This window comes from Strix uralensis, chromosome 3, assembly GCF_047716275.1.
Source record: "Strix uralensis isolate ZFMK-TIS-50842 chromosome 3, bStrUra1, whole genome shotgun sequence".
In the NCBI taxonomy this organism is placed as follows: Eukaryota; Metazoa; Chordata; class Aves; order Strigiformes; family Strigidae; genus Strix; species Strix uralensis.
Genome location: NC_133974.1, coordinates 131,341,653 through 131,365,038, shown reverse-complemented (window position 1 = coordinate 131,365,038; position 23,386 = coordinate 131,341,653). Strand labels below are relative to the sequence as shown.

At 42.8% G+C, this 23,386-nt stretch overlaps 1 protein-coding gene across 4 annotated transcripts in view; it reads left to right on the top strand.

Annotated features, from left to right (window-relative positions):
• Positions 1–306: 306 nt before the first annotated feature.
• The window catches only part of PLCB1 (phospholipase C beta 1), a 406,093-nt gene continuing 383,013 nt past the window's right edge, over positions 307–23,386 (top strand). For all 4 annotated transcript variants that reach the window (XM_074864428.1, XM_074864427.1, XM_074864429.1 and 1 more), the window contains exons 1-2: positions 307–704; positions 12,574–12,651. In XM_074864428.1, the coding sequence (XP_074720529.1) occupies positions 606–704; positions 12,574–12,651 (177 nt within the window). In that variant the 5' untranslated portion in view covers positions 307–605. The remainder of the gene's footprint in view (positions 705–12,573; positions 12,652–23,386) is intronic.

Sequence of the window (23,386 nt, the reverse complement as noted above, 5' to 3'; positions counted from 1 at the left end):
TCGCTTTACATTTTGGGCATCCCATTCCTCTCTTCGCCTGCCCTTCCCCTCTGCTTTTTCCCACATTTCTCGGGAGGAAAATAGACTTGGAAGAAGGCTGGGATAGGCCTCCCCCCCCCCCCCCCCCCACCCCGCTCCCGCCTTGTGCGGAGCCCACGGTCCGGCGCGGCCGGTCCCGCGGCGATCGCCAGCAGGTGGCGCCGCGGTGCTGCCGGCGCGGCGCGGGGGCACCTCGGGGGGCCGAGCCTGGCGGGGAGGAGGGAGGAAGAGGAGGAGGAGGGGCGGGAGGGGAGCGGAGCGGAGCGGGCAGAGCCGTTCGCTCCGTGCCCCTGCGTGTGCGTGGCGAGCCGGGTGTATATAGAGGATGTGCCGCTGCACGGCTCGCCCCGGCCGCTGCCGCGTCAGGTCCTTCCACGGCCGGCGGTGAAGCCTTCCTCGCCTTCGCCGCCTGGGCAAGCCGCTTCGCCGCCCGCTCCAGGCGCGGCTGAGCCCAGCTACCGGCCTCTTTCCCGGGGCCGTGTTCGGCGCTCCGGCGTCCCCCTCCTGAAGCGGCCGCCTCCCGCGGCTTCTCCGCTCCGGGGGGAGAGCGCGTCAATGCGGTGCAAATGGCCGGGGCACAGCCAGGGGTGCACGCTCTCCAGCTCAAGCCCGTCTGCGTCTCCGACACGCTGAAGAAAGGCATCAAATTCGTCAAGTGGGACGATGTGAGTGGCTTCCCCCGCGCCTCCCCCCCACCCCCCCCGCCCCTTCTCTGCTTTCCCTCGGGTTATGCAACGCGCGGGGCACATCGATCGGGCAGGAGGGCTCCAGCACACATGTTGCGGTCGCCCGGGCCCGGCCCCGGCCCCGGGAGGCAGCGGGGAGCCGCGGCGGGCCGGCCCTTGGGGCACCGAGCGCCCCTCGCCCCGGGGAGGAGGAGGGCAGGTGCGGGGCGGTGGGGCCGGGAGTTGGAGGCCGGTCGGGAAGGGTCGCGATGGGTCTCCCTGCCCGAGGCGGGCGGTCGCCCCGTGGGGGCCGGGCCGGGCCGAAAGGCGTTGTTACACCGCCGGCCGGCTGCCGGGCAAACTTTCTCCGAAGGTTCTCCCGGCGCTCGGCCGGTGCGAGCTGTGTGGAGCTGGCGCCTGCCGCGGGCGCCGTCCTCTCCTGACTCCCTCGTTCTATCGTGCACGTTGCCACCTCTGTCGCCGTAACGTAGTTGTTTCGACTCGTGCCTTGTCTTTCTTGTTCCATCTCCTGTTTCCTCCTCCCAAACTCCTTCCTTCTGGCTCCTGCCCGCCTTGTTGTCTCTCTGGTGGGGTTGTCAAGCTCTGGACACGCTCTCCCAGGGCTCGCTGTTTCAGTATCCCCGCTCATCTTCCTTCCTCTACAGAAGGCACATCTTTTTTTCTTGGCTCATTAGGGCATGAGACTTCCCTTAAAATCGCATCCACTTCCCCCTTACCACTTGCTGCTTCCCACCCCTTTACCCTTGTATTGCCTCATAGAGGAGAGGAGCGTGGTTTTCACTTCACCTTTGGCAGCACAACTCGCAGGCTATGCCCGGGACCGTCTCAGAGAAAGGTAGCCTTTCTCTGTTTAGCTTTCCTTTTCTCAGTGCACGAAAGTAAGCCTGCTGTGCTGCACAGAAGGAAAACGGAAAGGACAAGACCTCTGCTAGCCTTTGCGTCTACAGTACACTGGGTGTTTGTGTCTCAGCTGTGTGTGGAGGAACGGGTGCCCCAAAAAGTCTCTGCGAATGGTGTCTGGAGGCAGAGGGGCATAGGAAGACTCGAGCTGTGGTGGAGGAGTGGTTGGGAGGGAAAGCAGGTAGTTCGAATGTCAGAATTGTTGAGGATAACTTGTTTTGAGAACCTTAACGTGGCTCTTACTTTGTTGTGGATTTGGTTGTGCTAAAGACATCTGCAGCAACAACTGGAAGGACAACAGAGAGGGAGAAGGAGCAGTTCATGTGTCTAACAACTGTTCTTGTCTTCTTATGTATCACTGTTTTGCCGATGCTTTCAGCCTGTCCAGCAGCCCAATGTATGAGCCTGACCTCTATAAACCTGTGCTAAACATTCAAGGAGGGAAAGAACACAGAAAAACTGAACAGCTTGTAGTGTGAAATTTTATTTACAATAATAAGCTAATATATTTTTATAAGCTCAGCAACCTGACCTTGTCCGTGGTAGTAAACATTGGCTTGACACAGGTTATCCATGTTCGGGAACTAAGCTTGAATGACGTGCCTGAGAAAATGTTTTCCTTGGTTTGGTGTTTTCCTTAGTATAGGAAAAGGCAGCACAACCTCAGCGTTGTCATTGCAGTTGTTGTTTTATTTCTGGTAAACTACCAAGAAATTTCCACAGGTATATGTAGAGGTCAAGTTAACAGTGATTTAAGTCTCCAGACTGAAAGTCCAAACAATTAGGCAACAGTTTAAATTACTAGCTTAAGTGTTATTTCCCAAGTAGTATATTGTATACGTAGAATTTGAAGAAGAGGTGTTCTTCATGCACAGTGTATGTTCAGTGGCTGACCTGTCTGCTATGGACTAACTGGAAGACAGGTTTTCAGTTGTAAACCTGAAGGCTGCAGTAATAAAATACAGCTAAATTCTGGCAAAAGATGGGCATTTCAGGTTAAAGGTGTTACTCAGCGATACACAGGTATTACCTGGACTGTGTGACTGAGATGAGAGAGAGTCCGGTTGTGTTAGTGAGTGCTTTCATTAGCAACCTTGTGAAAGTTGATGCCTATTTAGCCACGCTGTGTGATGAAGAATACTACATTAACTCATTGTTGACTGTGCATTGTGTGGATATGTATGCATTTCCCACCCCCAGCCCCTCTATCTTGCCCAGAGTGTTTCTTTTCAGCAGTGGAAGCCCCACAGAATCCAAGATTTCAAGGGAAATGAATCTCCTTTGGCAGTCTGGCTGTAAGAAGGTCTTCGGACGAATGCACGTTCGGTGACTTTGAAAAGTGTTTGCCATTGAGTAGCCAATAACCACTTCAGAGACTTTGTTTTCTATCAAATTAATCTGCCTGAAGGGTTTGTAAAAATGATGATTATTAATCTGAACCTCTGTGGTCTCTCATGTAAATAGGCATGCACAAACTCTCTAGTGAAACAATAGGCTGTAATGAGAAATAGTAAACTACAAAATGTAACAGTAAAATAGAATAGACCATAATGAGTACTTTGGCTCTGCTGTGCTAACAGGGCTGTTGAGAGGAGCGAGGCTCACATACTGATGTTTATTGCACACCATTTTCTGTTTACCGTTTCTGAGGGAGAACGGGAGTTCAGTTCTTCTGCTCCGCCTGTGCACCAGGGCAGCATTCATTCCCGGCCAAGGCATACCCTTGTAGTACACTCCCTGCTGTTCTGTTTTGCAGTTTAAAGACAGCTCTATTGACTTTGCCTCGCGTTTCATAAAGCAAAAGAGTGTTTTTGGTGAATTCCTATGACTTGTACCAAGTTTCAGCCCAAAGCAAAATTTTTCCAGCTGAGTTATAGACCACTGAAAAGTAGTGGGTTTTTTAAATGGGAACGCTGGAAGGATTTAAACCAGAGCGTGAGAGGCTTGTAAGGAATTTCATGGTGTATAGAGTAACAGTTGTTAAATAACGTATTTGCCAGCTTTTAGAAGGATGCTGCAGCGTGGTCTGCAGCACAGTCTGACAAAAGCTGTAATGATACAGACTTTAAAACCGATCTACCCATGCACTTCCCATCCTGAGCTTCTAGTAGCTCTGTGCCTAATTAGTAACTCGGAGGCTGCTGATCAGTAGGTGTGGTACTGACATTATATGGACCTCCTCTCCGAGGAACCGCAGTGAAGTCTGCTACATGCTACACATGAACCTCACACAATGCCTGCTCCCCCCTTTGCCTGAGTGACGATGATCCAGTTTGAAAGAGAAACGCCTTGCCTGAGCTTTGCTAAGAGGAGAGGAAGAGGTTACATCAACCGCTCAAGATCACATACAGGCAGGAGGTGGAAGGCAGGCAGCTCGGGAGCCTTTTAATTCCATTTCCTCTGCGGACCATCTTCAGTTTCTAAATTGTAAAAGCATTAAGATCAATTAAAAAGTTCCGGCTTTGCAAGACAAGTCGCAGTTTTGTGCATCAGGATCGGCTGCAGTATCACTTACCCCATCCAATGCCTAATACAGTCTAGTCACGAATTCTGTTTTGGATCAGGATATAAAGCACTAAAGTCAAACAGATGATTGTGGTCCTGTAACTGCTTTTCCTCACACTGTTTCTGTTTTATTCTAGAACAGTGTACAGGTCGGAAAACAAGTTTTAGAGTTAACTCGTGTTGTTGATGTGTAGATTAGGTTCACAAGGCACGTAACAGAACTAGCTGATGTTTGAATAGGTGAAAGATAAAAGTGCCTGGTTGCTTGGGTGGGTTTTTTTGTGGACGTGTGCGTGTGTGTGTCTGGTTTAAGATGCTGGTTGGCTGAGCACTTGCTTCTTCAAGTCATGTTTCTTCATGCTGCCTTCAGTTGGGCCTTAATAACCACTTCTTCCTTACTACTGGGAAGAGACTCTGAGTCTCTTAAGTACTGGTCTGGTCTTTGAACAGATGCACTCTCATTCCTAGAGAGAAGTGATAGCTGTGAGAGAGGGGGAAGGCTTAAAGAACAACTGACTTGATCCACTCTACTCTAGTGAAACACAGGTTATAATAGCTTTTCCTGATGAGAGTTTTAAAACAGTTTAATAAATAAATAAAAAGAATGCAATTAAGTTCATGGGTGAAGCTTTTTTGTAGGGGATTAAACTTAATGTAGCAGAATGTGTTGCTAACTGAGAAGGTTAATGAAACCTGAGTATAAAGGGCAACTTCTCTCAGGACTGATCTGATGTCTGAAGGGGCTGAAACCTGCCTTGGCTGTCTTTTTTTTCTTTATTTTTCTCTGGCCTGTAGTGGGAACAAGCTAGACATAACTGAGTTAACAAATAGCTCAGCAGCTAGAGCACAGCTGAACCGATGTTTTCTAAAAGCAGTAATTGGCACACTGAAGCAAGTTAATATGATGGTGTATATTCAAAAATAGATTTGTTTTCAGTTCTTGCTTAAAGGCTTTCTTATCTTCCCTAGTGATAATATGTACTTTGCATAAAGAATTTGACTGATCTCTCTGTGGCTTACACTATTTACTTTTACTTGCAAGTTAACTATATCAGTAAGGTAATGTAACTCTACCTAAATTGAGGGACATGATTCCAATTTTACAGCCTTTTTTTTTTTTTTTCCTGAAAACTTTAGTGATGTAAACAAACCTCTTGATAGGTAATGTTCAGTGGCTACAGCACCTCACCAGGTCTTCCAGTGAGCAGCAAAAATGAACGTAGGTCTTTCAAGTTCTATTTTAATGCCTTTCTCTTAGAACACTTCATCGTATTTATAAAACATTTTTGAGCTCAGGCGGTGAGTGCTATGTAAAGTTTTGGGGCTTCTTTATTTGTTTAGAATCTTTTAAAGAAGATTATCAAGAGTATGAGATACATCCCCTTTAACCTTACAAGTAAATATAACATCAGAGTATCATTATTATGGATAAGCTGAGATCAAACAAAGAAAAAACCTAGAAATTTTTGGAAGTGATTTTAAGATGTTGATGCTCAAGTAACTTGGGCTTTTTCCTGCCTTTTTTTGGTTGTTTTTAAACTCTGCTCAAGTCTGTCACTACAGTACATGACTGAGGCCATGAAAAATGAACAATCATTGTTCTGTGCATATAAAACAATAAACTGAAAAGAGTTTGTTTTTTCTGAATGTTTTCAGTCTGGAGGGAAGAAGTTAGTCAAACATTCTAGAGGTTTTGTTGCTTTTTCTTTCTTTGTTGCTAATCTTTATGGAGTAAACAAATATCAGCTCTGTGCTATATAAAAATATTTTATCTAAATGAGTAGACGTTGTGGTTTTGTTTTTTTGCAACGTAGGAAAGTAATCAGATTGAGTTTAGAATCTCCCAACAGTTAACATTTAGTAAAGAGGAAAGCCTGAACTTGGTTAACTGCATTGGAAAGCTCTTGCTAACTTTATCTTGGGGGGGAGAAAAGATTTGGATCCCCTACAGAATGGTTAGATGCCTGCCTTAGAAGATCTGGTGAAGACTTCACATGTTTAAGTTGCAGATAACATCTGTGTTATTGTAGTGTCTGAGCCCTCTGAAGTGTTAGTAGATAGTAGGGAAACTGAAAACCAGAAAACGACTCTTAAGTAAATGAGGAATTCTTTGTGAAAGGGAAGGTAATGGTGAATTTAAGTTGTGCACTGTATGCTTTCTTCACTTTAATGTTTCAATGCTGAAGACTTTTTTTTAAATAGTGAAATAGAGTTAACTAATCATTATGGAGTCTTTTATCTATTATAAAGTAAATGCTTCATAAGCTCTTTTATTTTATTTTCACAAGAACAGTGAGGTGACAAAACGTGTTCCCAGTTGTACTGTTACAGGTCCAGAAAAAGAGACCAACATAAAAAATGACTAATTTTAAATCTGTGATTAGATGCCTTGGACCTAATTTTCAGACTGCACAGCATTATACAGTCAGATGTTCAGAATGCCTCCTTAGTGACTTCAGATGAATTTGGGCTCAGCATCTCTGAAAATTAGAAAATGAAATGTGGAAATGCAATTCCAGTAATCCCTCAAAATCAGAATATAGCATTTATGCCCATGAACAGACTGGTTTAAATGATTTGCTCAGCATCACATGAGAACTCTCTGGCAGAGATAAAAATCTTCCTGGTTGGCATTTGGCTACTTTTGCTGTAAAGATCTCCCTTTATTCCTTCTTTCTTGACTGCATAATTTGCAACATCTACAACAAATAAGGACTTGTGCAGACAAATCAAGACTACATGTGGCAAGGCTATAATGAGCCCAAGAGTACGGACATCCTGAGAAATGACAGGGTAGTCTGCTTCTGAGAAACAAATCCTGCTCAAAGTAGCTCTTTTAAACTTGCAGGAAGTTAGTCTTTAGCAGAATGAGGACTTCTGTCTTGTGGTTGCCATCATCAGAGTTTTTCCAGGGTTTAACCACTCTAATAGTGAAGAATATTTTCTTGCATGTTCTTATTGAACAAGTGGGATTTCATTTTATGGGTCCTGTAAACTCAATTCTTGTTTTGATTTTTTTTTTATTTATTTTTTTTTTCCCCTGCTTCCAACCTTCAGCACTCCTTTCACCTTCTCCAACATTTCCTTCTTGCAGCCTGATCCTTTACATGGCAGATTTGGTTCTTCTGCGCTCAGTGAAAGAGGGCATCTTTACCCTTCCAGATTATTTCAGGGCTTCATTGCAAAACCAGGGGATGGATACTCTCGCCCTCTCACTCGAGTTCAGCTGTCAGCCTAAAGAAATTCATAGTGCTAATTGTTCGGGTAATCCTGCTTAGTTCCAGTCTGAGTACACCCGGCTGTTATGGAATTTAACAGCTAATCTATCTGCTGACCATGTGCAAACTGTGGTTTTGCTATCCCTTCTCCTTTACTCCTTCTCCACTCCTCCAAGCCTGCAATCCCCCTGGCTTGTGGGGTGGCAGGAAAACTCTTTGCAGGGACTCTCCCCACACCTGTCCCACAGCCTTACACCCTTCCCTAACCATAATTCAAGCCTTTTTGCTAAAGTGAAAGAAAAGTTTCAGAATATTTTGCCTGTGCCAGAAATAATCTGTATTTCTTAGCTTTGTGTTGGAAAGCAGTTTGGCAGAAATTTTCCAGGAGAAGGTTCAAGCAAATGAAATAATGATGTGTGTAAAAGTTTTCAGGTTATATTTGGGGATGTTTGATGTCTCTCAAAATCTGAGGCAAAACCAGGAAACAACAGTCTGGTTTAATAAGACAGTGCCCTGTTGTAAGGGCTGAAGATAAAGGCTTGGTCTGCTTTTCTTTTAAAAATCTGTTGACATGAAATTTTGACTGCAGCTGTTTCTAAGAAACATCCTCATTATCTATATATGATTTATTAAAACACATATTCGTCTGACTCATGGTCTTGCTAGTTGACAAGGTACGTGTAGATTTTCATTCCCCTGTAGGTACTTTAAGATCCATTAGGAACTTTTCATCTATGGCAGGACTGACCTGCTACTTGCACTGCAGGCACACTAGTCCTAGCCTGTGACATTCTCTGATCATTTTAACACTGAACTGTGCTTGGCACAACACACAGCGGCAGTAGTGTTATGCCCTTGCCTTAATGCACACTGAATAAAGTACAGAGAGAGTTCTGGGAGCAACGACCAAAGCCTGGGGTGTAGGTGGCAGAGTGGTGAGCCCTTACGGAGCCGTTCTTTCTTAATTGTGTCTCTTCAGGTCTTACCAGTGGCGGTTGAGGAGTAGGGTAGAAGGCTCCATCTCTTGTGGCTGGATGCACAGCCTGGTCGTGGGGGTGCTCTGAGGACTAGGAAGCATGGGCGTACAGTCAGAAAGGAACTAAACCAAGGTTTCCACTCTCTTCACTGTTTGGCTTTGTATGATAGTCTTTATTGGTCAGTAATAGCAAAATGAAGGTGGCACTTTTCGCTCGCTGATGTAAGGTGTAGTCTAGGGGACCCACACTTAAAATCAAATGTTGAAACGGTTACCTAGCAGGAACTTAAATATGGATTTGTCCATTGATCTTCTGTGCCTGTGTTCTGCTTTGCCTCATTGGTAAGGATCCCAGAGTTCTCTGTGGCACTTTGTGGGCATAAATTTGAAGCCTTTTTGTTTAAAAGTACGAAATAAAGCATATTGCTGATGCAGGATCTGAGGTCGTACAGCCAATTAGGAGGCAACTTAACAGAATAAGCATAGAACAACCACGTTACTTATTTGAGGCTGGAGGAAAATAGAAGATTGGCCCTAAGTCAGCAAATAAAAAGGTGAGGAGCTTTTGAAGGTGAAATTAAAAGCCCCTTAGAAAAAGTATTCACTTAAGTTTAGACTGGTGTGATACGCTGCACACTGGGACTGCCAGGTAGTCTTTCTGTTCAAGGAATTTGCAATAACAATCTGTCGAAAACCAACCCACAAGCACCCACGGGTGGCATTTCAAAAGCCTGATAACCCACAATCATTTGCATTACTGACTGGGACACTGTCTTTCTCTTCTTCCTCTCCCCTTTCTGGTCACAGGTGATTTTTGCCTTGGTCACCTCCTCCTTCTTTTCTTAAATACTTGGAAGTGTCTCAAGAATCTGGGGCTCCTACCCAAAGGGCTGCTTGCTTTGTTGACATCCAGAGGATTGCAAGAGCTGTGCCCCAACTAGACATTTAAATAAGTATTAATTTCAAAACCCATCAGCTTTAGAGATGCACAATGCTGACACTTCCCCCCCCCCCTCTGTTTTACTCTCAAGTTCTGTATCGGAGCGGGTTAGGGAAGAAATGACCATCTGCTCCCTATTAGTTTGTCCTTCAAGTTTTGTTTGGTTATTTTTTCCCTTTATATATTGTGTCCTGTCTGTTACCCTCTTCAGAGTTGTGTATGGTTAGTAAATCTCTTCAGGGAAGTTAAAAGATAGGTCAGCTCTTGGGTGAGGAAATTGAATTAATAGGCTTCAGGGTACTCTCATGAATGGCTGCAGGTGTGTCTTCTGGGTAGTAAACCACAGTTACTCCCATATAGTACAATAGTTCTTGTAAATAAATGTACCAGACAATTGGCATTTGAAACAAGTTTCTATTTCAGACCCTTGAATTGCTCTTCTTCTTGAATGTGTACTGTAGAAAGGGTTTTTCATGTATCTTTTTGATTGTTGCCTGCCTTTGCAAGCCCTGATTGCAGAGCGGTATTAAAAGCAGCAGACCTGTTCCACGTGAGAAAGGACTCCATGTTACCGTGAGCTGGGGAGAAGGGCTTGCAGAGCTGACTAGAGAAGTTTATTTCCATTTCTCTACACCCAGAACTAAGAAGTGTGGCTTTTGGTGGCAGGGACTTACAAGAGTTATAGTTAGCTTGTAGAATATATAAAACATTGTGCACATGCTGCTGTTAACTGTGTGGAAGAGTTCCTAAGACACATTACACAGTTACACATACAAAGTTAGTCTCAGATCCTACATTTGTATACAGCATGACAGTGTGGGGTTCTTGTGTTCGTCAGCACGTTAATTGTGCTATGCTTAATGTCACAGTAATATAGTTAATTTAGAAAAGAGGCATTATCCACAACTGCCTTTTTTTAATTTAAAAAACCAAACAACTTCTGGAGCACAGAAGATCTTAAATTAAAGCTCATCATTATTCCTGTCATGATGAGGTTTCTTTTACGTCACCTGATAGATACTGAAGGCTCTTTCCCCTCATCATCTCCTTCTTTGAGTCTGATTATAGTCAACCTTTTACAATCCACACCTACAAAAGTATTACTTCGATAACTGTATGTCATCAGCACAGGCAAATCCAAACAGCTTTTGGGTTGAAGCAACTGATTTGAAGTTATTAACCAGCAAAAATTGTTTATTCCTAGACATAATCACTTCATGCTTCTTTTTTTCCCATCACTTCCTTTTCTTCCCCCTAAAAGTTGTGTATATCTCATCCGACGGCAGAAGGTCACTTAGTCTTTTTCTTTCCTCATTTTACATACTTACACACAGGCTGCATGGGACATAATGAAATAAACTGAAAAGGAGAGTTATACCTCCAGAGCAGGTTTTTTTTTTCCCTCTTTTTGAATGGCAGAGGTTTAAGAACAGTTTTGTAGGAGCTTTTGGATATAGGCAGCCAGTCAACATCTCTTCGGGGCCTGGTGTATTTTAAAAATAAATTTGCCTGTTGCACTCAAACAATACCTGACTCTCAGGTGTACAAGAGGCTAGAAACTATGGAGAAACAGGCAAAAAAAAAAAAGTACAAATTCTGTATGTCTTTTCTCTTAGGGGAAGTGCATACAACACTGTTTTCTTGTAATGAGGAAAAGGGTCAGTGGTGTGTTGTGAACGAGCTCTGATCCCAGCTGGGGTGTTCCTGTAGCAGTGTCTGGCACAGGTACAGCCGCACTTGTTCCCAGCCTCTGAAAGCTCACGTGGCACCCATTTGGGTGTCAGTGTACCTGTGGCACAGTTAATCCACAGCCCAGATCTTCCAGTTATAAAGAGAACTTTTGCACTCATTTGTTTATTCTTCTACTTTTTCCCCCTCAGGCTTCTGACTGGTGCTGGGCCTGTCACTTAGCTTCTTTGAGTCTTTTTTTTTTTTTCTAGCTGTAAACTGGGAATAGTTCAACTTCCCTGTTTCACAGATGCCCGTTGCTGGGAGGTTGGTACTCTGTCACAAAGGACTGTACTGGTGGCATGATATAGACAAGTGTTGCTGTCTTGCATTGGAAATGGCACTTGCATAAGTTAGTTTTTATTTATGTATGATAATGTCACTTCTATCAACATTATTTGCACTTGAAAAAACCCCACACTTTGGTTTAAATTTGAGCCTATTAGAGCCCATTTTTTCCTTAAAGGAATATAGACTGACCTCACATACTGCTGCTTTGGAAATAGGTGAATGCTAAAGCTGTAAAATACCTGTAACACTTCAACAGAAATATGCATCCTTTTTGAGGAGGAATTGTGTGTTTAGCCTGGGTTCCTGTGGAGATAGGGCTTAGGCAATTTTTCTGTCTGCCTGTCTTCCTCCTCCTTACTGTGCTCCCTCCATAACTTTTAAATTGAGTTTGGCAAACAGGTAGAGGTCTCAAGACAACAGCATTTTTACAGTTGTCATGAAAAATAGTGGAGGAAAGAGCAGAAGAATCCTATTAGGACCAGGCTGCACTGATGTCAATTATTGTTAGGCACCAGGGAATCCTGATGGGTAAGCAATGTCACGAACGCCCACCTACAGAAAAGGCTTCAGTTAGAGGTTGTATCTCCCAAGTCAGGTACCTGCTGTCAGTCAGAAGGCAGGAATATGTAGGTAACAGGCTGCTTTACTTACAGTACTTACAAATGTGCTTGGTTTTAAATGACCTGAGTTACCCGAGTAGACAGGTTTTCAACTGATTTGAAGGTAGGGTGGAATATATATATAGTCCCAGTAGTAAAATCTTCATAGTTTGGTTGTAGAAGAAATAGAAGAATACTAGTGGAAAACAATTGTCAGAGGTCTTAATGTAGTGGATGCTATTCCAGGTCTTTTAGGCAAATTCAGTCTTTGTATGTTAAAGTCAAGCTTACAGGCATTTAGCTCTTGTCTATATCTGAAGGTTAATTTGGATCAAGGTGGGCAGTGGACTTCTTATATCTATAGTATTTTCCTGTGTGGGCTCTAGTTTGACAGTTAGTGTGTTATGTTTGTTTAACTTCATCTACTTCCAGCTTTTCTGGAGTAACTCCATGTGTTGACAAGTCTGGAGTTACTTAGTGCTGTCTTCTCAGTAATGGAAATACATTATGTCAGAAAAATGGAGATTAGGCAGGTGATATTAAATTCTTTTAGTGACATCTTGCTAGTGATACCTTCAGGGTAATTTCTAGATGTTGCAACTCATTAATATAGGTGGCAAAGCAGCTGGTGCATAATTGTGTGTTCTGTGTGCTGACATGGATTTTTTTGTTTGTCCTTTTTTTCTTCCAGGACTCCACTGTTGTGACTCCAATTATTCTCAGAACAGATCCACAGGGATTTTTCTTTTATTGGACAGATCAAAACAAGGTAAGAGAAAAGCTTCCTGCTCCAGAATGGTTCTTTCTGTTTTCTGTGGTGTGACAGGCAGGCATCAGGAGGCTTTGCGTGCCGGTCCTGGCACAGCAGACAAGCATTACATCAGCATACGTTCCTCCGCTCTTCTGGGGAGCAAATACAACAGGCCTGTGGCTCATCCCTGGTGCACAAAACGTGGAGAGTTGGATGGTAATGTCTTGAAAATTTCCAGCCATGTTAATGATCTGATGACTGGTGAGGTGTATAATTGTGCTGGTTTACAGGCAAGGATCCATTTGGGATGCTTTTGTGGTTCGTAGTTGGCTTGTGGTTTCTCTGTCTTGCCTTCTGTACACTGAGGATGTTGCTGTGGTGCATGGCAGACCCAGGATTCCCAGAGGCCAGAGCTCCTTTTGAATTCTTCCTCCTGAACTGCTGTGTGCTCCCTGGCCGTGCCTGGTGGGCCACGTCACAAAGTTCTTACTAATCCTCGCTGGACACTTACTTTCTTTCAAAAACATTCCGGTATGCTTAGATCACTCTTACGGCTGGGGAGCTGTTGGGAAAGCTCACGGCCTGATTCATTGCTGCGTTACTCCAGTTTCACATCCGTGTCACCCCTTGAAATCAGCACTGTCATGTTTCCAGCTGTTGGAGACTGTAGAGCTGAGCTGGGGTGAGAGAGTGTCAGTACCCTGAGCAATTTGGTGCAGTTTGTTTCATATACCGTATCAGACATATAATAGAAAATTATTGGTGCAATTGTTATAGCAAAATACTGTATCAAAACTAGGAACTGAACGAGCTTCCTCCTTCTTTACAGATGAAATTTCAAGTGCTTATGAAGTAAGTGCTTGTACCGGTTCCCTGTTGAAAACGGTGTTAGAACTTGGTAGTGCTTGAGCTTTGGCCTTGTGTTGGAGTATATGCCAAAATGAGTAAATACCTACTTGTAGTATTCTGGCTACGGAAACCTGGTTTACCAGTTGTGTAGCTGTTTTTCAGGAGTTCCTGTTGATTTTATGTTTAGACACCAGTGCAAAAATTGCTTGAGGAGGTGGCAACCATTAAATGTGCAGACGGAACAGGCAATTTGCTATTACATTAGATCATATTTATCTTCCTATGTTTGCTTTTTAGAGGAGATGGAGCGCAGTTTTGAGTCAGTGTATTTGGAAATCATATCATGGAGTTATAATAAAAATCTTGTCTTTGCTTGTGCTGGTACAAGGTTGTGGTGGGTAATAGTGGGTTCATCATTGATAGTCCAGAGATGTTAAATTACTGCCCAAAGAAGTGAAGTGAATGCCCTCAGAAGTTGAAGGCTATGACTGATTTACACCAACCCAGTAGCTGTGCCAGAACACAGTACAGTCTTCTGTTTTGTTCCTTCCCTTGCATAAACTAATTGTATAAGCCAAAAAATAACGGTGAACTTTGTAATAATAAATGGAAACCCAGAGTTGATTGGAGAGTTTATTTCACTTTTAATATGTTTGGCACTAAGACCTCCTTCAGTTTCCTACTGTCGTCTGTAAAAACAATGTCTTGAAGCAGTTCTGTGAAGAATAGCTATTTATAGAATTGTTGTTCTCCTATTGGTGAAAAAATGTATTTGTAATGCTCAGAGCATTTTCTAAAAGGTTGGGTATTTGTACGAGACACGTAAGTGTCAGTTTGATTTTTAAACTTGCAGATCAAGCCTCTGCAAAGAGGCAACAAGAGGGATTTTTTCTGGTTAATAATTCATGACAACTAGGTGAAGCTTGTTGCTAAACCCCATCCTAGCAGTGTCTATCTAAAGAAAGAAAATTATTTTTATTGGGGTGCTGATAGTGCAAGGACCAGGAAGGAAATGCCACTTTCTGCTTTTGCAGAGAATGGTTGGGTTCATGTTTATTGTGAAATTACAAATATATTAAAATGGAGGTTATATAGGAAATTCTCTTCATTTTCTTCTCTTTGTGTAAAGTGATCCTGTGATGACAGTGGGACTACATGAAGAAATAATAGCAGGGCAATGTAAACTCTGTGATTGCTTTCTCTTTTTTTTCCCCTAATTATTATTTTTTTTAAGCATTTTCTTTTATCATAACCAGGGCCTGTTATTTTCTGCCTATGGAAGGATAGGCCTTGCTAAACAAAGGGATGAACCCAGAGAAGCCTGCCTGCCAGCATCCTTGGTCAGACACATTTTCCTGGGAGCTGACTACGAACAGGTGTAGAGATGAGGCACGAGTAGCAGTCATTTTTCTAGCCATTTAACTGTCCCATGTGCCAGTTGCTGTGCAAAGCAGTAAATTACTGCTGGATGATGATATGGCTTTTAAATTAGGAATCTGGCTCCTTTGGTTGCTGCTGCCTTATCAGTAAAGTTACACAAAAATGACGTGAATCACTGGAGGGGAAAAAACAAACAAAACAAAAAACCCCACTCCCCTGTGCTAAGTTTTTATTTAGCTTAAGGAAGTGGTGGTTGTAGCTCTGCAGCTTTCTCTAACTTATTGGCTGGTTGAGCTGCTTCTTGCATTGTTTTCTTATTCCCTTCCTTTTCTTTCTTCTTTGTTGCAGAGAAAGGAAAATAATATGTAGCGTCTGTTGTCCAGCAGGATACCTGGACAGTCTTTTAGATTGTGCTTTGTGCAGTCAGAGCTCAAAGTTCCTGGTAAAGATGCATGTTGACTGCAGCCCTCCATCAGTGTAACTGACCCCATCTTGTAGTTCTCCATGAATCAGCAACCCTTGCAGGGTTTCCAGCCCAACTGGCGAGTCTGGATAATGCTGGAGTCGAACAGATGATGGGTCAGAAAGGCTGCCAGTGAAGTCATTCTTACCAAGAAGTTTTATATATGTGACCAGTGTGGACTCTTAACTTACTGTCCCCTGTAGCTTTCTGATAAATTAGTAGCAAATTTCATACTTTGCTTGCAGGAGCCATATGCTCCTAATAAATCATCCTAGGTCTGTGGTTTCAGCCCTGTGAAGATCCATCCCACTTAACGTTATGCTGAACGGGAAGACTGTAAGGGCGGCCACTCTAGTGGTATCAGTGGCAGTCAGTGGCAGCTGGGCTTAGTGGTGCCATCTTCTCGTCATTTGCTTCTAAGAGCAGGAACAGAACTTTAAAAGAAGGCAAACTGAAGAGGGAGAGAGCCCCCAGAAGCCTGTTTTGCAGCAGAGTGGCCATCTGACCACTTACAGGCAAGGCAAAGAGTAGACTAATTGCTCAAGACTCCTTCACTGCAAAATAAGTATCCATGTGTCTTGCTCGTTTCTTCATGACTGTGTGTGATTTGACCATTGAATTATGTTTGGGCTGGCTCCAATGAGTCCTGCCAGGTACCCAGGTCCAGCACAACTGCTTTTTGACATTAACAAGAGCTGTATTCAAGTGGTTGATCAGACTTCTCTGTTTGATGACTTTATCAGCAGAGTAAACAGTATCCTGTGATGGAAATGTATACAGGTTCTTCTGACCACGTGCCATTTCTTTTTGATTTTTATGTGCTCAGTTCACTTTCGGTGCCCATCTTAGTATGGTCATAGCTGCAGAGAAGGTCTGTTGAGCAAGTTCATTTAAGCTCAGATCTTACAATTTGGTAATAGTAATGTGGTAGCCTGCAGTTCACAATGCTTACTGTGTATTTGCATATTTAAGTATATTTTGCTGTCACCAGTAAAGATAATCCTCCAAAATAAAGTTGTACATAGCATTTTGCTATCTTCTGATAACAAAAAGGAAATTTAAAACCTTTTGTTTTAAACAGATGGCAGGACAGCTTTCCAATTTTAATTGTATTTTTCAGTATGAAATTCTTTTATTGCTGAAGGTTCTGGAATATTTTCTTCATCTGTATGCAGAGTGCTGGGTGATTTCATATTATTACTTGAATGATTCTCAACATGAGTTTTAAAAAAGAAAAATTAATTAATGTGACAAGCTAGCATCTGTTACATATCTTATTGTTTCTGTAATGTTTCTTAACTATAGCAAAACCAGACAGTATTCATTGCATTGTCTTATTTTTATGACCCGACTAAAACATATCTCAATTTCTTGCTACTTTTTTTTTTTTTTTTAAATGGAATGCCATTTCTTCCACTTGTTCTTATTCTGGTCATGAGTGTTGAAGAAAGATAAATCACAACTCGACCAGGTGAACAGAAAGTCTGCTAGAATAGGAAGGAGTGATAATAAAAAGCGTTTCTCAGGAGATGAGAAGAGACTGGAAGCATTTGGTGTGTTTAACCTAGCTAGCAAAGCAAAGCCAGAGAAAGACTGTGATTCTGTCTGTGAATAAATGTATCAATGGATGCACGGGCAGAGTAGGAGAAGAAATATGTATTGTCAGACAGTTTGTGCGTTATTATTCTTGCATCCTTTAGCTGGAAGTTATGTTGCACAATCAAATGGATGTCAGGAGAAGACACTTAGCTGTTGACTCAGTGTGGTTCTGACACTGCCCGAGTAAAGGAGTAAAAGGAGAAAAGCAACTAACTGCTTTTATGGTGGAGCCATTTAGTTTTTTAAAAGGCTGAGGATGGTGTAGTATGCTGTCCTCTTCATCTCAGTAGCACATACTCATTTATTCCAATTTATTTTTAGAGCTAGGTAACTACACTGACATGGCAGCATGCTGAAAACACAGAGGATGCAGACCCAGTCTCTTCCACAGCACTATGGAAAGAGATCAGCTAACAGTCTGTGTCATGAAACTAAGCATAAGCATCCAGTCCTGGGGACTGAACAGTGATTTCTCATACCTTCTGCAGAAATGCTGTTGTAAACAGATGGTGATCCCATTTGTCCGAAGGAAGTTTTGTGCTGAGAAACTACTGTGAGTGCTGAGGTGATACCTGCTCCGTAGGAGGAGACGTTGTGGCTGAAGCTTCCCTCCTCTGCTGGTTGCAATTAGAGCAGTAGCACAGCCCAATTGAATGGTTTAGTGAGAAGGAGTCCTTGCTTCAGAGGCTTGCTTGCACAATTCATACCTCAAGCTTTTATGTATATATGTGAGAAGGTGGGGTGGTGAGACCACAGTGGTACAGAAGTACCTACAGGCAGCTGTTTCCCCCAGCTCTGGCTTGCTCAGACTGACAGGCTGGGGATGTCTGAAGACAGAGAGACTCATCTTGTACAGCTTTTTAGTAATGACAGTTTTGCAGTTTTCAAGGGAAGGAGTGTAGGGGTAGTTTCTCCTGATACAGGGACAGGCTTGCATTTATGTGTGAACATCACTGGCAGAACTGGTACTAACGCACTGTAGCTTAGCCACAGAATGTGAGCTTGCTATATGAGCCTGTAGCAATAATTCTGTGCCTTGAGCTGGAGCTTTTTCATTTAGTGAGGCTACATGAAGTGGTTCCTTAGGATAAAAGAGAAGAGGATTTTTCTGATCTGGAAGGTCCTTTTCCCTCTTGTGTCATGAGGTGATCATGAGTTTCTTGGGGCCTGAAAACCCAACACAGACCGCAGAGCGAATGTGTGAAGTGGAGCTGAGGGCTGCAGGTAGAATTCTGTAGGATTAGGCTTGGCTTCAGTACGTTTATAAATTCTCTGTCAATCCCATTGCCCTCATCCAAATGAAAGATGATGTGGCATTTTTCCAGCTGCTGGAGATTTTGGCTGTGTTATTTAAGGGAGTTCTTTTGTGTCTGTTTTGAATCAGGGCTTTAAAACAATTGGGTCAATATTTGTCCTGCCCTATGGATCAAAGATCTTTTCATTACATCTGTATAGTTTTTACAGTGCATTTGACAAGCACACAATAAAGGCTGAAGTTAATATATCAATATTTAAAATATAGCTAATAATTTAATGAGAAAAATGTAATATTTAATAGTACTAGGTTTAAAAATACCTGCTCCAAACCCCAACTGTTTGGCTTAATTTCTTCAAGAGCAAGGTTACTCAGTGATGCATCTCACAGCTGAAAACATCCAAGAAGTGCATCATTAAACATGTATTCACGCTTCCCTTTCCAGCATGTAAAAGGGGAAAAAAAAAGCTGAATAACTAGACCCTTTGAAGAACTGAGATTGTAAATATCGTTAATTGAATGAAAAAAGATGGTGCATGTCTCTTCACATAAGAGATTATTTTAACATGTACAATGAATAACTTGCTCTTTTTCCTCATTCTTTTATCATTTCAGCAGTCAACATCTCTTATTGTTAATTCTGTTTGATAATGGATATTGGATACATGGGCCTCTACCACATGGTTTGTTATACAGATGGATTTGCCTTTGCTTTCGGTGCAAAACACAGGAGTCAGAACGACTTAGATCCATGTACCACACGGGCATTCTACTGGGCATTGAACAAGACTTGTATATATTGAGGTCTTTTTGTAGTGGAGTTTTTTTGCTGATTAGTAGCAAATTCTGTATTAGACGACTTGTGTTCTTAGTGCTCTAGTACTTGTGGTGCTTCTTCATGGACTCCTGTAAAAACATTCTGTATAATCTACATATGCACATTCTCTAGTGTCAAACGGGCATGAACAGAAATAATACCAAAGGGAGGAAAGTTTGTTACCAGAAGGACCCTTTTGATAGCCAATTATAATCCTTTCCTGCGGAAGGGGAAGTTAAATTCATTCCATGAATGATGTTGCTCAAGACTTGCTCCCTGTGGCACTGTTCCTTTATGCATTTACTTGCATGTGTGAACTGAGTGCGAAGCTACAGATGGATTGCCTTTGATTTTTGAGGGTGGGGATTACTCACTATATTTCAGTTGGAAATTGAAGGCGTGTGAGGGGTTTCAGGCTCTTGAAGGTGGAGGAGGTCCCGTGGAGGTGATGGTAGTCTTTTGGCACAGTTAGATGGAGTTGGGATGGTATCTGTTTTTCAAAACAAGTCACATGGTGGAAGAGGTGACACAGAGTAGTTTTCACTGGAAAGCTGGATCTGGACTCCCCTGGGACAAGGAGTTGGGGTGATGCGAGGTTTTGCTTCTCAATGACACTGGAAACTGGGAGTAAACCTGAAGCAGCTAGTAAAATAATAGTGGTGGCACAGCAAATAATCTGGGCCTTCTCCTGGGTTTTGCAGTCTTTTTGGTTGATGTGGTGTAATGTTAGGAGCCACCATAGTGGCATTAGAAACTTGAGACCAGGGATGATGTTGCTGGAATGCAAACGGAATTTTTGGGGGTAAGAAAATGACCCGTAAATATTGACATCCAAAGTTGTGTGGCTATCAGGGTTTTAATGGGAAACAGAATAGAATCTCTTCAAGGATGCAACTGCTTGCTAAGGGACTGTTGTAACCATTAGGCTAAGCAGTGCAGAATTGGGAGGTGAAATCCTAAAGGCGAGTTCTTCCCCCCAGTGAAGATGCAGTTATGCGATATGCAGCATAAAAGTCAACTTGGCAGAAGTAGAGAAGCTAACTGATCTGTAACAGGAGTTCTCAGCTTGGAGGTCCTGACGCTGGCTTGGAGGAGCTGAGGGTAAAAAGTATTCAAAGGTTGAGCTTCTACCTCTGATAGCAGCCCGAGTAGTAATCCTGGAAAGTTCACCTGTGTGCATTTGCTTTCTCTTTAATATAGAAATAACTCCTCACCTGTATCTGTAAAGGCAGTACCTAGGAGTTCAGGAATAAATACCAGTACATGAGCTAACACCCATACTGATAGGTACATGCTGGAAATGGTGTGCCAGTGGCCTTTTCAGTGAAGAACACTGCCTCCTTGCTGGCTTTCTGACAACAGAAAATGTTGTATTTTGAAGTGAGGAAAATTTCTGGCTCCACAGTTAACACAGTAGGGGAGTCAGTCTAGCAACAGTTCATGGTCACCTGAAGGTTGCAGCCCATATTTTTTCACAACTGCTTAAAAATCGGCATGTGAGTGGAATGAAAGAAGACAGGGAAAGTGGTAGGGGATTGCCACAGGTAGCGAAAATGGGAGGAAATATTTCGTGGAAGTCAACTTCCCATCAGACTGCTGATTTCATTTTTAAAAGGAAGTCTCTCTGCTTTCAAAACATGGAAATTGTTCAAGGCCCATTAGGGAAATGGTACTACATCAAACACGGAAGATCTCTAATAAGCATTTCCCACTGCTAAATATCTCCCTTATTGTTGTGAGGGAGGCAGGAATAGAAAATTAGTTTTGGGTTTAATCCACAACATAGATCCGGTTTCTGAAATGAGGAAGCCAAAAAACTTCAAAAAGGGAAGATGACTCTGGAGTCAGCCACATTTAGAATGGTTGAATTATCAGGTACTAAGAACAGTCCTAACATATTTTGTGGTATGCAAGAATCTTATCCTTGCTGTCGAATTCAAAGTGGGCTGTGACTTTCCTATGAAGATGCGATTGTAGGTCATCTTTTGTTTTGATGGGCTAAGACTTCGTAAGCTTTGGTTGTAGATAGCTGTAAATGTTAAATGCTCCAAAAATTGGAAACTTGAGGTTTTGTGTAAGAGACCTTTATGATCTGGCTGCTGGAAGCTGTTTTGTTGTTACAATTTTCAGCTTAAATATTTCAGGGAAGAAAACTTGTGGCCAAGTCAACTAGCACACATTCAAGTGACTTCTTCAGTGGGTGTCTGTCAAGCTTTCAAATGCTGTGTGACTTAAGTAAGAGTTTTCTTACAATTTGCATCTCATCAGGTCGTAATATCATTTCGTGCAGCAGTAGATACTAGGCCTTAGCTAACAGGAATGTGTGCTTTTAGGAAACAGCTGGGAGTCGGGAGACCTGGGTACTTGCCTCCTCTTGGTCGTGATTTGCCATAGTTCAGCACTGGGCTGCTCCACCTTCCTGTGCCTGTTTCCCCTTCTACCCTGACTTGGTCTGTTGGAGAAGCCCTCTGTGAGTAGGGCTGCACCAGGGACAGCCTGTTACTGCCTCATTATCACCTGGTACAGCGTGGTTCCAACCTCCGGCAGCAGGAGTGCTTTGGTGTTGGAGATGTTAATGTCTTCTAGCTGAGAAGGGCTCCTGGTAAAAGAAGACAGCGGTGTGTAATGAGCTAGCCTTTCAGTCTCTTTTCTCCTCCTTAATTAAAAAAGTCTTTTGTGTTCATGCCTGCAGCTTGTAGATAGATTTGGTTGAATATGTAGCATCAGCTTTGCTGACTGACCTATTATTAGCACGGTTCAAAAATTGGCTGCTAGGACATCAGCTCTCCTGATCGTTGGGAGGATAACTGATCTCTCGGCGTGCCTGTCAGATTGCCTTCTCTGCTGAAGCTCTGCCAGTTCCGATACTTCTCTTTAATGCTTCATATCCTAGCTGTTTCCCCTCCCCACTATACTTTTAGGCTTTTGTGGTTATTTTCGTTTTTAAAAGTCTGTTTAAGAGATAGTACACTGAAAATAATGACCTTTAAATAGCATATATGCTGTCTCCATACATGTGATATTCCTGTGTGAGCGTATGCACTCCGCTAGTAATTGGTGTTATGTGATAAAGGTGTTTGGAAGTTTTGGTTTGGTGGCTTTGCTTGCTTGCTTGCTTGCTTTGTTTTTAAGGAGTTTGAGAAAAGTTCTTGAAGTACAAGTGACTGGTAAATAAGGCAAGTGTTAGTGCAAAACTGACATTTACTTGCTTTAAGACTTTTTAACATTAAAAATGTGGACTTGACCCTTCTTTCCTCTCCTGCCTTTTGCTTACCCCTGCAGTCTTTGTATTTTACAGCAGCTCTGCACACTTGGCAGCTGGCATCACACAGAGCAGAAATGATAAAGCCCTTGGTCTGTATGTACAGTAACAATGTACTCCATAGTTCAACAGTGCCTTCCTGTTTGATTTGGGGTTAGTGTGTAAGGACAGAAGATGCTCTGTAGGATCCTTTCCTAGAGAATCTTCTTTCAAGTCCCATCTTCTTGGCTTTAATGACAACTTTTATTATATATCCCAGTACTGGGAAGACACACAAACCACCTCATGCTACAAATCATAGGAGTTTTAGGTTCACTGTGTGTGGCTGTGTGGCTGTTATTTTTGAGCATTTCTAACTATACAGATGCTGTTTACATCGCCAGTCTCCTCCAAATATTCTGCTGGATTAGAAGGTCTGTAAAATCTGCAGACAGCCTCTGCCAGTGGTGGGTATATTATCTTGTCTGCAGCCTGGCTTTCCGTTTTCCTGATTTTTTTTGTGCTGCTGTATGTCCTCCAAAGGCAGCAGTTTTGCTGTGAAAATTCTGAACTAGCTCTGGAGGACGTGAAACCCCCAAAAGAGGGGAGTCTGTATCTGAAGCAGGTGTGCCTTCCCCTGGCTGTGTGTTGTGTACGTGTGCATGTGCATGTGCTGTCAGTAGGCAAACATCCTTTTTCACCTTTTCAGAGTTAGGGCTCTTCACCAGGCAGGAAATGAGTATTCACCTTCATTACTTCTTCTAATTAATCTTTCTGTGTAGGCACGTTTTCCAGTTTATTATGACTTCTTGACGTCATTGTCGATCACTTGCTTATTAGCAAAACCCAATAATGAGCGTATGTTCTCCTCGCTGATACCTAGTTTATGACATTGTAGCTCTACTGATGTCAAGTCCTTCCTCATGCACTGGTGCTGGGGGGAGGGGGTAGGGCCTGTGATGTAGAGTATTTAGGTTTCTGTTTTCATTCATATCGCAGGAAAAGTAATTTCCAGTATCTGAATTTCTTAGTGTGGAGATTGAGCCTGCTTTTAAGACTGGCACGTGCCTTTATCCAAGATGCATTCCTGTGAGAGGAACAAGATGTACTATTGTACAAGAGAATTGTTAGTGGTTGAAGAACATATTT